This window comes from Xiphias gladius, chromosome 16 (genome assembly GCF_016859285.1).
Source record: "Xiphias gladius isolate SHS-SW01 ecotype Sanya breed wild chromosome 16, ASM1685928v1, whole genome shotgun sequence".
Taxonomy (NCBI): domain Eukaryota; kingdom Metazoa; phylum Chordata; class Actinopteri; order Istiophoriformes; family Xiphiidae; genus Xiphias; species Xiphias gladius.
Window position 1 is genome coordinate 11,271,668 of NC_053415.1, and position 16,658 is coordinate 11,288,325.

Genomic DNA, 16,658 nt, shown 5'->3' on the forward strand with positions numbered 1-16,658 from the left:
TTGGTTTGACAAAGTTCAGGTCAATGACATTTGCTCTTTTAAGACATTCCCATCTTTATTTCTTTTTGTGTAGTAGTTTGCTGTAGTTATGGATTGGCCTTTAAGAATGTGTCATTATTTGCATGTACATTGAAATGTATAAGAAATCCTACTGTAATGTATAAAACTAAGGGAACTGAAATCAGAGTGTTCGGACATTTTATGGAAAATAAGGACTTTTCTACCTTCAAACTTTGTTTTCAGTAAAACTTTGTTAAAAATGTCAACAGTAAATTGAAGCAGCAATAATATAATCGTACCAAATGATTGCCCCCCAGGTATCATTACATCACTAACAATTTAAAGCCGAGTTAATCCAAACAAATTTGGTTTTCACAACACAGACTGACTTTCCTGATGTATCTATTTGGTTGTAGAAGTTGCTTCTTTCCCTGTTTATCAATCTGTAACATTTTATTATTCATATTTTTACGAAAATTTGTTTTGGTTTTGACATCTTCACGCCTGCACGAAACGCACATAAGATTACCTTTATTTTACAGCCCTACACTGTCACTCCTTTCCCTACAGCCCAACTTTACTCATCATTTTTAGAACTTTCTTCCTCATAGGGGCACTGTACACCACTACTTACTGTCAAGTTCTTGTGTGTGGCTCTTTCAACTTGCTCTTGGCTACAACAAAGCACTGGAAAACCTCTCTGTGGAACGTGGGGAGCACTGAGACGTGTCTGCAGTCAGCACTGAAATATGTCTCTTCCATTACCGTTGTTCATGTATTCAGTTACCACTGAGGAGCGATCAGCTGGCACTCACATACATAAAGTTCTGTTACTCTCCAGAGTCTACCTACATCTCCTACTTCCCTGCCGATCTTGAAGGAAGAGTTTGTTTTTATTGGGCCAGAATAACTCAGAAGCACTGTGGGGCGATGCGTGTCGTGCCTCTGGGAGGCTATTTTGTGTTTGTAAATGGTACTCCACCTGGCAAGCGAACAGTGGGTAATGATAGAGAGAAAAAGGCTAGTCCTGCAGAGAGATGGAGAAGAGAGAGAGAGCGATGATGATGATGAGGAGGAGGAGGAGGAGGAGGAGGAAGACATACAGCATTTCTCTCAGTGCTAGACTCCTTCTGCAACTCCTACTAAGAAAGCAAAATCAAAAGGGAGATGACGCGAGACCCCACTCACTGACTGAGGGATCATTTATATTCTCCCTTTTACTTTTTTGATTAGTCCTGTTTTTCTGAGATATGGGAGTGTACCCTTTCAGTCTTGAAGCCTTTTAACGTGTCTGGTTGAATTGAGAATGGGTAGAATGGAGCTTATTGTATTGGACGGTTGTTACTATGAGGATGAGTGCAAACACATGCCCTTGATTCAATATCAATACTTCGTTTTCTGTCTCAAGTGGCGCTAATCATACAACTTTTTAGCATTATATGAATTCTTTAAGAGTTACATAAAGATTCAAATACAAAACGAAAGGCCAGTGTCCTCATTTGAAACCATTTCTGTTTCATAAAAATACTTTACTTTTTTTAAAGAATTGCTTTTAGTTGATTTATAGACTGTTTCTATTGCTATTGCGTTAATTGGAATACTATATCTTCTCTGTGCTCCTTGAAAATTATTTATAGCTCAGAGACCACAAGTGTTTGAGCAGTCAAATGTGTTAATAAAGTTTTAAACCTTCTCTACTTCTACAGCAATAAAAAGTGAGGTGAGCAGGAACAGTTACACAAATTGGCTAATTGGTTTTAATACTTGCATTTTGATGTTTTGGCCAATAATTTATGAACTATCAGGTCTCGATTAAACTTCCTGCCTCAATTCAATGGCTTAACACACATTTGTTATACGTAACTATTCTTTCACTTTTTGGCCTAAAAAATTGATACAATCCCAACAATTTGTGCATATGTATGTCAAACACTGTAGCTATAGCTATTACCCGCAGTTACCTTGAAAACTCATACTGTTTGGCAATAGTGCATACCTTTACCTCATGTTGAACACGTTGAAACTTGACATATGTGTTTACAAGGGGTTTCAAAGTGTGTCATACTGTTCAGATTGCTGACTGGCCTCACCATTAACACATGACATACTTTGTCTCTCTAACATTTGTTGTGCCTTACTCGCCTTTCCCAGGAAGATGCCTTTGCGTTCGCCAACCAGGTGGGCTATCCCTGTCTACTGCGCCCCTCCTATGTTCTCAGGTAAGTTTTAACACGTGTCGGCCAACATACAGCAGGAGACGTGGTGTACTGTTACCCTACCAACACCTAATCCCTAACACTGAAGTGCAGTAAATAAGATGATCGTGTCAGCAGTCTCTTAATCACGAATGTAGTAGCGGACTCACCTTAACATCTTAGAACTATTAGCAACAAGCACATTTTAAGTATTTTGTCTACGTAGTAGTTATGTAGTTATATAAATTTGAGGGGCAATTCCCTAAACAGAATTAGTTCTCTTCAGTCAAATATTTAGCCAATAAAGTATTTTAACTAACACAAGGAAAAAAACAGTGCAGTTTTTGTTGGCTGATCCTTAAGAGAAAAAAAATCAATGGACTTTTTTAATAGGTAAATCACAGACTTATCACAGACTAACTGAGTAAAACACAATTTTGGGCAAAATGATTAATGAACTTTACTCAAATGCTCCTTTTAGTCATGTAGTGACACTTCTGTCCAGCAGATGTCGTGATGAGACCCTGTATTTAGCAGGGCTTAGGTGTCACTGAGAATAAACTCATGTATAATTAAGTTTTGGACTTTGAATGATTTTACATTCAGGCTGTGATGTTGTTTGAAAAGGGAATCAATGCTTGCTTATTAAGCACTGTGGGGAACCCTGAGTGTCGGGCACTAGGTCACATTTAAAACTACCAAATATCAAAGTAATTTAATTCAGCAAGGGGATATCCAACTGTACTTAAGATTTCCACTGGATGTTGAAGTAGCCATAATCATAGCATTAATAATATACAGTTTATCATAATGCACAATTTCCTGTTCCTCTGTTTATACTGACTTCTACTGAATACTGTTAAAGATGAAGATCCTCTCCTCTCCAGCATCTGTGTAGGATGAACTGTCTAATTTTTTCCCATCCCCAAAGTGTTTTCACTCTTCCCCTTTTGACATACTTGGTAATGGTTCTTGAATGTTCTTCCCAGCCTCAGTACATATGCACAAAGTCTCACATTTACACACCAAAGAGACTCTTCCTTGTCAGATTCATGCTTCATATTTTTTTCACAGTGAAATGCACACAAACACACACAAGCATACCCCAAAACTCACAAAGTTTGAAGTATTTGGCCCTAAAATATATTAATGTAATAGCTATATAAAATTCTTATAACCTTTTTCTTATTTACATACAATAGTCCATTATTACTTTTGGTTGTGAAAACATTTTGCTCAGGAGTTGAGCTGCTGCGAAATGCCAACACCGCTACACTACACTGCACAATGTTGTGCACAATCCATTAGACAGGTTTCAAACTATACTGTAGTTTACTTATTTTATCTAAGTGACTTTTTAACAAGTAAAATGGTTCTCAAAATATCAGTCCACAGAGAATCTCTCATTTCTTCACTGTTTATAAGTGCCGCAACAGCCGACGTTGGTAAGAGAGAGTGAACTGTGTATACATGGTAGTTCTGAGGAATTAAGTAATGAACATAAAAATGGAAATGACCTTACTGACTTTTATAAAAATCCATCCAGTGAATTTATTGTGATCTCTTGGTTTTAAAATTGTCTAATATGTTGAATTTGGGGATTTTTTTTTTTTTTTTTTTTGAATGAAATCAGGATGTTGTGGTGAGAAAATGTATTAGATCATAATATTTGTTCAGACAGACAGAAAAAAATCACTGAAAGTAATTGTTGCCATGTGTACTCCATAGCTGTTTCCCTCAAATACTTCTGACCATTGACTGTAAGTTAAGGCAGATGCCATTCGCTGTTATACCAAAACGATAGTAATGCGAACATCAAGTCAGATGAGGTGAGAGAAGACCATTTGACCAAATAATTTACCATAAATATGTTTTATGGAAAACTCTGAAAAAAAAAAAAAATCCCTGGCCAGTCTTATTTTAGATCCAGTACTTGACTTGCATTACGACAATTTCACGTCGGTTTCTTCAAGTTTTACCCTATCTTCACAGTCTGCCGAGAGGGAACAAGTGGTCAGTCTTCTTTAAGACAGAAATGTTACTCCCACTCTTTAGTCAAATGACTGAACAAGATAAGATAAACTGAGTACTACTGTTACAGCTAAAATCGTTATCACTATTAATAATTGCTGCTACTACTGCTACGGCTATTGGCCAGCATCAGTATAAACTGGGCCATTGGACAGAGAGACATATTTTTGCATACTCATTTTATACTTGTAAAAGACTCTCCATAGAGGGCTTACTCATTTTTTTCAAGGACAGACACTGTGTCAAAATATAACATTTAGTTTTACTCTTAATGTTTCTTCTAAATGATTGGATTAATTTGAAAATTCAGAGGACAGTGTTGCATGAACTAGATGGCATCCAAGTCAGGGATATGCCTGAATGTAATTGCATATTAATCTTGTATTGCTGTTGCTCAAATGAAGGGTCAGTATTCGTTTGGGGAATGGGCATATGTCTGCCTGTGAGCTACAGACAGCTAATGAATAAAGCTTTGACCGTAGCCTGTGGCCTTTCTCTGTCCTGTTTCTCTCAATCCTTCCTTTTCAAACAGGAGGATAGCCTAGCTAACAGTCTTAAATCAAAAACAACAACCACAAAAAACTAGCCTAAATCTGTTGTTTTTTAATGATGAAGTTCTGAACTCGTGTTCAAGAGCCTGGAGTGCTTTTCGACCTAAATAGCTGTTCTTCTCCCTTTCTTAGTCTCTCTCTTGCGCCTTATTTTGACTGTTTCCAGACCTTGTTCCCGATGGTAATAGTGATGCAACAGAGAGATAATGAGTGTTTTGAACAATCATTAGACGCTTGTATGTTCTCCTGTTTGCTTGCTTCTCTTCCTCTCCCGTGGCCTGCTGTTTTCTCTCCCTCACACTCTTTCTCTCTCTCTGTCCTGCATGCATGTCACCAGTGGCTCTGCAATGAATGTTGTGTACGGAGAAGAGGAGATGAAACGTTTCTTGGAGGAGGCCACTCAGGTGTCCCAGGTGAGATCGGTGTTAGAAGCATACACACACATAACACACCTTCAGAGCAACAAAGGAAAGGAAAAATTCTTGTTTCACATTTAATTCTTAAAACATATGCATAGTGTCACGTCTGTAGGCATACGAACAGTTACACATTTTAATTTTTTTATTTTTTTGGCTCTGTACTCCAGCACATTGGATTTAAAATGCAACAATGACCAATGGGTTCAATGACTGACTTTAAGCTTTAACTTGAGCAGATGAGCAGTGTAGAAATGATAGAGGATCAAAAGAAATTTGACTATTTACCATCAACTTGGAAAAGTCAATATATACTTGGTGTCATCCTTTGCAGTAAATGACTGGCTGTTTGAAGTCAACGACCCATAAAAACCAACAGGCACTTACCTGAAGAAGCTTTGCCAGGCGTGTACTGCAGCTATCTTCAGTTTTTGCTTGTTTTTGCCTGTAGGCTTGAGTTGGATAGAAGTCAGGTAACAAACTTGGTTGTTTTGGCTGTATGTTTAAGATAGATGATGGAGGAAATGAACTTGGCAAAACAACCAGCTCGGAGAATTAGCAATGATTTTACTCTATCAAAAATATTGTCACGTATGTAATTCAAATGCCAATACAGAATCTCAATGCATGCATAATACATAATCTGTGAGATGAATAACCAGTTAAGTGAGCCAAATCACTAATCAAACCATAAGCAATTAACCAGTCAAACCAACCAAAGGTACACTATACAATACAGAAAATTAATCATAACAAGAATCAATTGATACCTAAGTTCAAATCAAGGTTGAGCAATAACTAATTGATATACAAAATATGAGCAAGTCATCATCAGTAATCAATCATGAGGAAGCTATAATCATATATCAATATGTCAAGGCGTTCAGCCATAAGCAGATTAAAAATATCTAAGCCAAAACCAACTATAAAAAGGATAAAACTTTTAAAATGGAAAATGAAAATAATGAAGATGCTTAAAATGTAACAAAGAATAGCTGTTTAAAATGCAAAGAAATAATCAAAATGTCCCTCACGGCCCTTAGATCAATTTGGAATGCAACCTTGAATCCATCAGAAGGTAATTAGAAAATATTGCATTAAGTGTCTATCATCAAAATCACCAGTTACATTATTCAGATTATCAACATGTGAAAAAAGCATTCATCAAGCAATCAAAGAAGTAAATACTTTAGCAGATGGAAAGCATTTATCAAATGTGAGTTATAATCAGTATAAATATGAACTTATCTGATGTTTAAGTGTATAGGTCAACTAAAGAGAAAAGTAAAGGCAGTCTCAGATCGATCTTGGACAGACAGAGTTTCCCCTAGCAATCACCAAGAAGCCCTCGACTATCAAAATGCTTGACTTTATACATTCTTTTTAGAAGCTGTCTATGTGACTCTGAGTCCCCCGGCCCTGAACCCCAAACCTCTACATTACCAAATTTAGACATATCTGCCCACTAACTAAACCCTTAGCAACACCCCTTTATCAAACCTTCACTTTGTGCTACATCTTGCACTTCTCTGAGATGTGTGTCTCTTCAGGTAATGCCTTGGTCGTGGAAAGTTTACAGAACATGTGTTCCCAGAAAATATCAAAACACTCTTCTCATCTATTCACAAATTGCATGGATTTGCACCCAGTCCATGAAAAGGTCATAGACTATAGTCTTTATCAGCAGGTGCAGCCGGCTCACTCCTTTCTTCGCTGAGATTGGAAACAAGGGACTGATTGTTTTGTTTTACCTGACCCCTCCTTACTCAGACTTGACCCGCTGCAGTTGAGGGAGAGAGGCAGTGGACAGCCACATCGTGTAGCTTGCAGAGTGACGTGCAGATTTGAGGGTGTAGAGCCGTGGTTCAAGATGAGGTCAAGAGGTCCAGCTGGAGGTGAGGGTGGTGTGTAGGGTGAGTTCAGATCAGGCTACAACAATAGGTTGTTTTTTAAATTGAAATTAAAATGTGAAAAGAATGCAACAATGTGAAAGGGGTCGCTTGTAGTAATGAAACTACAGAGAATGAAGGCCTGAATCTGCAGCTCCCCTCGGGATTATGGAGTTTTATAGTGAGCTTTGGCCCACAGCTTCGCTTTTCCGGTTCACTCTCACTGCTCTCATCGCATCGCTTTCAGCTGAAAAAGGACACCTTTTTCAGCGAAAAGGCTCATAAAAACAAAAACCCAAGGTACACTGCCTGCTCAACACCAATCGACGAAGAGATACAGCTGGTGAACATAGTGGAGCATTTAGCAGCTAGAGAGCCAGATAGTTCCTTCAGGAGTTGGTAGAGAGCAAAAACAGCTAAAAGAGAGTGAATTTTGAACTTCTATTTGCCAGGTGGCCAGAAACATGACTCCAAAGGACTAATACTGTTGCTCTGTAACTGCTGGATGTGGAAATAGCCAACTATTTCTGTGCTAGAGCACAGAACAGAAATACCAAAAAAATCACTAACTAAAAACTTACAGACTGCAGTACAATCACAAAAGGCAATAACCTTGTTCAGAGTTATTTCACTTTTTAGTCATTGACAGAAAAACCTTCCTGTCTTTCCTCCAGGAGCATCCAGTGGTCATCACCAAGTTCATCCGCGGTGCCAGGGAGGTAGAGGTGGATGCTGTGGCCAAGGCTGGCAAGGTGATACATGTTCTGTCCAGTTATACAGACTTTTGTCCGTAACGCCATTGTGTTGTCATTATGTGTATGTGAAGACACCCTGGCAGTGCAGGCGCATTTCATTGGCAATGCAGGCCAACTATACAACGTGCACCAGGCATATTATGATGTTCTGCCTGCAAGAATTACAAGCACCAGAATGTAAGTTACATGGAGTATACATTCGCTGCATACTGAAACATAGTTTTGCACAGTGCAACAGCCTGGAAAAAAACCCTCTTTGTCCTTCTTTTATTTATATTGACACCTTGTTTGACCATATTTTTATTTATAATAGTAACATTGCTATTCATCTCTGTAGTCTGGCATTATTCAGTCCTCCATTATTTTTCTGTTTAAATTGAGAGGTATTAAAGACACTGAGCCCAGTAGATGAATAAAGTGGAAGTAATCTCATTCTTCTTGAATGAAAAGATATTACAGCCCAGACAGATTTAATGGGGAGAATGGAATACATGAAAACCAAAATGCAGGAAAGTGGTGACACTAACTTATTTTCTTTTCTTTTTACATTCGATGAGTTTTTTTTTGCTTTTCTTGTTGTATTCTCCGGCAGTTCCTTTTGTTGCTCTGTTACGAATGTTATGTACATATATGCTAACGTTATGTTCAGCCTGGTTTTTATTTCAAAAAAATGTTAAAGAAAACTTCAACCTAAAATACTAGAATCCATTTATTTGAATATCAGAAAGTTAAATGTTTGAAATTTCTGACTTCATCTCCTGTTGAACTGCATCTTCCGTAACTTCTGAAGTAAAAACAAGCCAATGGATAAATATTTGATCATTTAAAGAGTAAGACATTTCAGTTCTCAATGGTGCATGAATATGTTCAGATTTCAGTGTGACTTGAAAGTTTCATAAAAAGAATATTCTGTCAAATATTAAAAACTAGATGTTTAAGTAGTTCCCTGGTAATCACAAACAATTGCTTCGATTACATATTAAATATTTGATCTTAACTCCTGAGACACATGGAAGTTTTACATAAAGTTATTTAACAGTAAGCTGAAAAACTTATATAACGCTATAATTGTTAGCATTTTAAGTTGCAGTAAAAGGCAGAGCCACCTCGGTACTTGTCCTGAACGCCCTGTCTGTTTTTCTATTGTCTACGCTGCGGGAGTCATTTCAAGGGTGTCAGTTTAAACGTTGGCAATACAGTTGTATTGTGGATTTCCTCTCTCTGCTTTCCCTGAATACAGCCCCTCCTTTATCTTCAGTATCACATTAACAAGCTCTCCATTCATTGAATACCAACAGGCTTCATTATCGGGGTGTGTGTGTGTGTGTGTGTGTGTGTGTGTGTGTGTGTGTGTGTGTGTGTGTGTGTGTGTGTGTGTGTGTGTGTGTGTGTGTGTGTGTGTGTGTGAGAGAGAGCGAGAGAGTGAGTATATGTGTAGAAGAGTGGAAAAGTCAGAGATAATACATATTAATTACAGGCTCTTTCTGAAGAGTGCTAATGAATGCTGTGGTTAGCAGCAGTTTAAATGAACTAATGACACGGCAGCTCATTTACAGACACACACACTCGCACAGGCTTGCTTGGTGATACAAATCTCCTCTCCTGTGGGTGAAATGTTGGAAGTTATTCTTTTGACACTGCATATCCATGTACATTGTTACTTACCGGCTCCGTCAACAACTACAGGCCCTTTGTCTGGAACAGCTTTTCAATGAGCATTGACTTGACTGAATGTATTTATCTCGTCCACATGCACAGGACAGCACTAATTGTTTTTGAACCGACTCAAAATATTTTGACACTGCATTTTTGTATACTATTTTGCATGGTGACGTTATGTAGGTATAAACACATCCAGTCTGGACACCATCTGCCTTTAAGTCTAAAAAACTCTCATCAGAGAACAGACCAAGGGTGTAAAACCTGAGCTGCTTTGAGAAGGGATTTCTGTCGCTTATTAGAGTTTTAATCTGTATGCAAATACTCTAAGTGTCAAGTAATCACTGCGTGTTTGTCCAGGTTCTGGTTCATGCCATAACGGAGCATGTGGAGGATGCTGGGGTACACTCAGGAGATGCAACCCTAATGCTGCCAACCCAGACTATTAGCCAGGGGGCGTTAGAAAAGGTCAGTTAAGTTCCATAGGAAACAAGTTCTTGGACTCGTGTTCTATGTGATGATAAACCATGATGTACACATTTAAGTCTTTTTCTCCATCATATGTGTATACAGAGATACTGTGGAATGAAACAGTTTACAGACACCCTCATATATAGTGTATATGTTTAAAGTCAGCCTCATATATATTGTGTTTGTGTATATGTGTATATATATATCTATATATGTATATATATCTATATCTCTCTCTATATATATACATATAGATATATAGATATCTATATATTTATAGATATATATATCTGTAAACTGTTGTTTACAGACAGCCTCATACATTGTATGTGTCTGTGTTTTCTTTTTCCCATGCACTCAGGTTAAGACTGCCACCCGCAAAATTGCGCAAGCTTTTGAAATTTCGGGGCCATTTAACACTCAGTTTCTGGTTAAAGGCAATGATGTCATGGTAGGTAATATTTCCAAGGGTATGACTAAATGATAGATCGGCATTTCCACACCTGGTTGCAGGTAATGCAATTCACTCACAAACTGAAATCACTTTGTATTTGGATTTTATGATCAATGTTGTCTTCAGTTCTGATGCTCCAGATAAAGTAGAGATACAGAAAATATGTGTGTATATACAGTATTTTTACCATGCGTCTATATGTTTGTGCATTGGATGCGCGGAGTATGTGTATCTTTTGATTACACTTACCCGATGTGTAAATTAATTAGTCTGCAGGAAAGGGTGACTTCTTGCTCTTTTGAAATGACAGTATTTGTGTTGTGTATTCTTTTAGGTGATAGAGTGTAATCTGCGGGCGTCACGCTCCTTCCCTTTTGTATCAAAAACAATTGGTGTGGACTTTATCAATGTGGCAACGAAGGTAATGGTGGGAGAGCCTTTGGATGAGGCCAGCCTACCCTCGCTGGAGAAACCCATAATTCCCGTAGACTACGTGGGCATCAAGGTGAGAAGGGAAACTGAAATAACTGTTTACAGCTGGCAACTGTGGGACTGGCTTTATTCAATCTTTGTTCATTGTATTTTAATGCCAAGTTTTATAGAATGCAGAGAGTGAATCGATGGATGAATGGATAAATAAATGAATAAGAAGTTGATGGCGTTATAAGCAAGGGAGGACCTGGTTTGGTACCAGGGCAGGCAGGGCTTTGATGCAGTTATAAGAGCCAGATATAATAATCACGATGGGCCTTTTTCGCAGAAGACAATTTTACATTTATTAGTAGGAAAAGCACAGATGTAAATACTACAATTAATGATAGCTGAATTCAATTTAACCGCTTCAGTGTCAGGGCCCTGGTACGGTTCATGCTGCTCACTGTCATACTGTCATGGCTTACTGGGACACTCTAATAGAACAGAGCTTTTGTTAATGTTATTAGTAACACCTTTGCTTTTGTATTATGACATATCAGCTACGAAAAAGGCTTATTCTCTTGAAAAACAACTTTCTCAACTAGAAGTTTTACAGTACTTTATATTGAAGACTGCCAGACTGGGCAGAAAGGTAACTAAGATGACCTAATTGATTGGATCACTTAAATGTTTAACACTCAGATGGCTGCCAACAAACTGTCACATCAAGCAAGTAGCCAAAATGGGCTCACAAGGTAAATGATTATGAACTTACATTAAAGGCTCAATCCTAATGAAAATGTAAGTGTTTTAAGCCCTAACCCGATTACCCCCCATGGTATTGACTTATTTCTGCTTGGACTGAGCCCTTTTACATACTAAAGGTTCAAGTCAGGTTTTATCATGGCACAATTCATTGTTGCCTTATTGTCACACCAGATGGACACCTTTTTTGGTCGGCCCATGACCTATAGTAACTCTGAAGTACTCATCAAGTATCCCTTTTGTTAGCCAATGTGACCCTTTGATCAGCCCAAGTTGGTGCCCAAATATCTCAGGTCAGCATCTGTACTGTCTCTTCGCAGAAGTGCCTTTCTAATTGTGTTGCTTTGCTCAGGACAAAAATGAACCCACGCACTGGGAAAAGCAGCTGCTTGTATTCTTTTTAGACTGTGCCCATGGGAGTTTCTGTGCACACCACTGTAATGGTAACCACTGGCTTCATTGTGCTATTGAATCAATACTTTTAGATGTAGCTTTTGTGTGTCTTTATGTACATTAAAACAGTTGCTGGAGACTTCTCAAGAAGGGTTTGGGGTAAAAAAAAATAAGTTAGCTGTCTGGTTAATAAAACTAAAGGATTAAGAACTTTAAACACTAAAGAATTTAGAATGCTAAGCATTGTATTCATACTGTACATAAAGACAGGTAATGCTAATGTGAGTATAAAAAAGAAGGCTACACGGAGCATGTGGTTAATCATGGTTTTAGGCCAACCTGGTTGACTACTTTTCTGGACAACGCTCAAGTTTGACGATTCTGAACTCTGGCAAAAAAGCCTCAGTTCCAGAAAAATATACACAATTGGCCCAAGTGTGATAACTCTTTAATTATATATGTGAAATACTTATAATTTATATGGTCCAAAATTTATGACTGTGCCTTTAAACAACCAGAAAACTATAATTCATTTGTAGCTTTCGTGTCTGTTTATTGATTTTGAACCTAAACATTCTGTCAAGAAAAGGAAGATTGAAATCCATTTAAACGAAACCACCTCTTTAGTGTTGTACCAGCCGCACAGTCCACAAAGGTCCAAGGTAGTGAATTTGAAAATCTTTGCATCAAACATTTCCCTATGCCACCTAGCCTATTGCTGCACAAATGGAAACAAGTCTTGAACGTGAGAGGTATCACAGGGAACTGTCTATTGTTTGGAATAATGGGTCAGGCAGGGCTTTTTAATAATATACAGTGTGTTTTAAAGGGTTTTATATGCCTATTAAATTGTGATTTGTTCTCAACTCATACAGGACCAGGCAGTTCTTAAACTAAAGTGCAAACTTCCAAAATTAATAGCCACAACTTCAATGGTGAGTTCAGGGATAATAGCTACCTGTTGCTGTATAAAAGGGACTTGTTACTTTCCTTGCAAGTCCATTATAACCATGTCTTTGAACGCCCTACAGTCTGATGTATTATGTATGATCGGAAAATTAGTTCCTATGTAAAGAGCGCCAAATGTATGATTTCTTAATAGGTAGTGCAGGATCCGCTAGTACAGCTTTCATTGGATCACATAACAAAGACAGCAATTACTGCTCCATCCCTCTACCTAGGCATGATGATGGGGAGTAGTAGGTGCTTTCTCATAATGGCTAGGAGGCTTACTTCTTAGATTGGGTATGAGAGAGTTTACGTGTCACCAGCTGTTCCAAAGCTATTTTTTCCAAAGTAATTTCTCCCTCTAATTACAACAGAGCTGCTGTAACAATGGCTGTAGTTTGGAACCAATCACGCAAGTATAATCCCCCACTCTTCCCTGCCACCTAAAGTTTTCAATTTCTAGGCTGCACGCTGGTGAGGAATATCAATCAGCGCTCTGAATACTCCAGGCACCAGGCTTAAAAGACTTCCAGAGTTTACTTAGGGTCTATGATACAGCATTCATATACCCTGACTGATATGGGCTGTGCTTGAAACCCTGCCACAATACATGACAATTGTTTATTGAAGTAGTACTAATTTCTTTCTTTCCGTTAAACACATTACTGCCGCCATAACATCAAGCCCCCACTGTAAACACACTGTGATGTCTGAAACCATTATCCAGCCTTAGTAGCCTGAAGTATGTACCATCAATATGTACTCTCTCTCAGCCTTTATCCTCACTGTCCTCACTGTATCATCACAAGGCTCAAGTTATTGCCATCCAGACAGACATCTTCATTTATCAGTCTCATTTCCTCTCAACCTCACTCTGTTGCACTTGTTGTCTCTTTTCTCTGACAATCCCTTGTTTGAGGCCATGTTGTTTTCTTTTCACTAACAAGTCCCCATTGTGTAATTTATGTCTCTATATACAAACTCATAGGGGCAATAACACAGTTGTATTTATGACACTGTGAGGAAGAAGAGCATAAAAACAACATTTGAGCAGGAGGAAGCTGATTTGGTGTCTGTCCCCAGTGCACACTTAAGGGCTGAGGAAAAATGTCTTACAACTTTTGGAGGTTCTGTCCCCTTGACCGTGGCATGCATGGCATAATGTTCACTTCTGAAACGAGCCTAATGACCCAAGAAAAATCCAAGCTTGAAATGTCTTAGACATCATCAACATAGAAAAGCTTTAATGTAAGGAGGCCATGTTAGTATGACCCAAGTGTAACCTGTCGCAGGCTAAAAATCTAGAAAAGTTTGAAAAAAGGATAAAACTTAAGTTATCTTTTTTTAAAAATGGTTAAAAAGATTTCAGAAATGATTTAAAACAATCAAATTCGATATGTAGTGACACATTTAAGGGTGGAATAAAAAGTTATTCTGTTAAATGACTCCCATTATTGTCTATGGAGAAGAAGGGCCTTAATGCAAATTTCTAAATGTCTAAAGCTGTGTAACAGATTGCAGCCAAAAGTCAAAGCAAATGTCAATGAGCAACATTTTTCAGTGTATCATACATACTGTATATGTGGGAGAGAAAACTGTGTGAGATATTGGTAATATCTGACAGGGTGGAGATATGTAGTAACCATTACATGAAGTTAATCAACACTCATTAACAAACAGATATTTCTATGCCAATGTGCTTTTGTTCAGGGGATGTTAATTGTGAAGTCACCCACTCTGGCTGCTGATGTGGTTTTCTCAGCAGGAAGACAAAAACTTTTTGCAAGTGCACCCTATCCCACAATTTTGTCTCTTTATTTTTGTATAATTTCACTATAACACTACTGTCACTAATGCTACTTCTGCTGCTACCACTAGGACTAATGCTAGCATCAACACACTCCCTGTGAACAGTGGGTACCCACATAGAACAGCTTCCTGAGCAATTATATCGTAGTACCCACTCACAATACCTTAGCAATGTCAAAAGAACCTACCTGGAGCGTCCTCATAACTGCCTAGTAAACAAGTTTAAAATCTCACCTTCTAGCTATTTACACTCTGGAAGCTACACCAAAAACACAAGCAGTCACATAGAAAGTTAAGAGCAATCACCTAGCAGTGTCTTAGTAATGACCTACTGCCCTAGCAGTCACCTTGTAATGTCCTGACAACCATTTAGCTCTCTTTATGACACCAGGTCCAGGTGAGCCTTTCGTAGTTCTTTTGTTAGAATATCAAAATATCCGTCATTTGCCAAAATCAGTAAAAAAAAAACTGGGCATTGTCATTCAAAAATCTGTAGGTACAAATGTAGCTGTTAATTTCCATTTGGCTGTGAATATAAAGACATTTACAAAGGGGGCCACTTCAGCCTTCAACAAGGCCCACAGTGAGCAACCATGTTATGTGGAAATGTCTTACTTTATTCATTACCTTTTCTACTGGAGCTCAGCTGGTGCTGGTGGTGTGTGCTGGTAGGATGTTGTGGGTAGAGAGGCTTGGTTATTGGTTATAGTCACATTCATTCTGTTCCGGAGACACACCATTGCAATTGGAGGACACACCATTATAAATGAGACCATTGAGTTTTTCATAATTCTCTTCATGAAGTCTTGTATACGGTTTCTCATTTTCAGAGCCTTTTAATATCCCCGGGTGATGCCATTTTTCTAACGGCTTCCCTCTCTTTTCCTTTTGTTTTTGTGGTTATATTTCCACTTTCATTTCTGCTTCATAGTTTTAATGATTAAAGAGGCTGCAGTAGATTTGGTTCTGCAGTTGGTGTGCTGGGTAGGGAGCCTTCTTCATTTGGATGATGTACAAATTGGATGGTTCTGGATGTACATTTAGTTAGAGACCTGCAAGCATATGTCTTTGTGTCACTCTTTATTTCAAAAATTCTCTGCCACTAATTTTATTGAAGTTTCTTGTTTCTTTTATTATACTATCAAAAGTTCCCTCTTAGTGTCATTCCCTCTCTGTATGTATTCCTCTCCATCTATTTCATTTTCTTTCCTGGTTACATTCTAACATTTTATCTCTGCATACTTCCCTGTCTTTCTCTAATTCTTTGAACAAAGCCATGATAAGCGATGCTGGTTCCCTGTCTGCCTTCCCTTCTCTTCGCCCCTTCTTACATTAGTATGCTAACATTACATTCAGCTGATTAGATAGCCCGCTTCAAGGATGAATCCCCCCCTTGTGGCCCTTGCCTCTACGTGTGTGTGTGTCAATGTGCGTATGCATGAGCCACACAGCGCCAAACAGCGCCACACCAACTCTCTCTCTCTTCTAGGTAATGGGGGTCATCTGCTTTTGCATAGAGAAATAAGAATGGCTGTCTGTAATACAATAACAAGAAGATACTGTCTACTGCTCTTGTTACTGCACTTCCCTTTCAGTCATTTTCTCCTCCCTATTTCCTCTAATAATTTTTATAAATTTTTTATCTTTTCGTTTCCCTCTCCTTTTGTTTTATTCTCTTCCCCATTCCCATCTGTTCATCTTCCTTAAATTTTGTTTTTCTGCTGTCTTTACCTAATTCTTTCTTTTATTAATTCCCTCCTTTTATTTCATCTCTTCTTTAGAGTCTTCTCGTTCACTTTCTCCACTCAAGTCATTTTATTCCTTTTCCCTTTATTTTTTCTCTTCTCATTGTCTTTACTTCCTCACCTATCCATCTCAATAGCCATTTTCTCAGTTTTCCTCCATGTT

The 16,658-nt window shown here is 38.2% G+C and overlaps 1 protein-coding gene across 1 annotated transcript in view; it reads left to right on the forward strand.

The window, feature by feature from the left end:
* The window catches only part of cps1 (carbamoyl-phosphate synthase 1, mitochondrial), a 55,934-nt gene that overhangs the window by 25,550 nt on the left and 13,726 nt on the right, over positions 1–16,658 (forward strand). The window contains exons 27-32 of the mRNA XM_040148835.1: positions 2,152–2,219; positions 5,115–5,190; positions 7,757–7,834; positions 9,857–9,964; positions 10,329–10,418; positions 10,756–10,926. Coding sequence (XP_040004769.1) covers positions 2,152–2,219; positions 5,115–5,190; positions 7,757–7,834; positions 9,857–9,964; positions 10,329–10,418; positions 10,756–10,926 — 591 coding nt within the window. The remainder of the gene's footprint in view (positions 1–2,151; positions 2,220–5,114; positions 5,191–7,756; positions 7,835–9,856; positions 9,965–10,328; positions 10,419–10,755; positions 10,927–16,658) is intronic.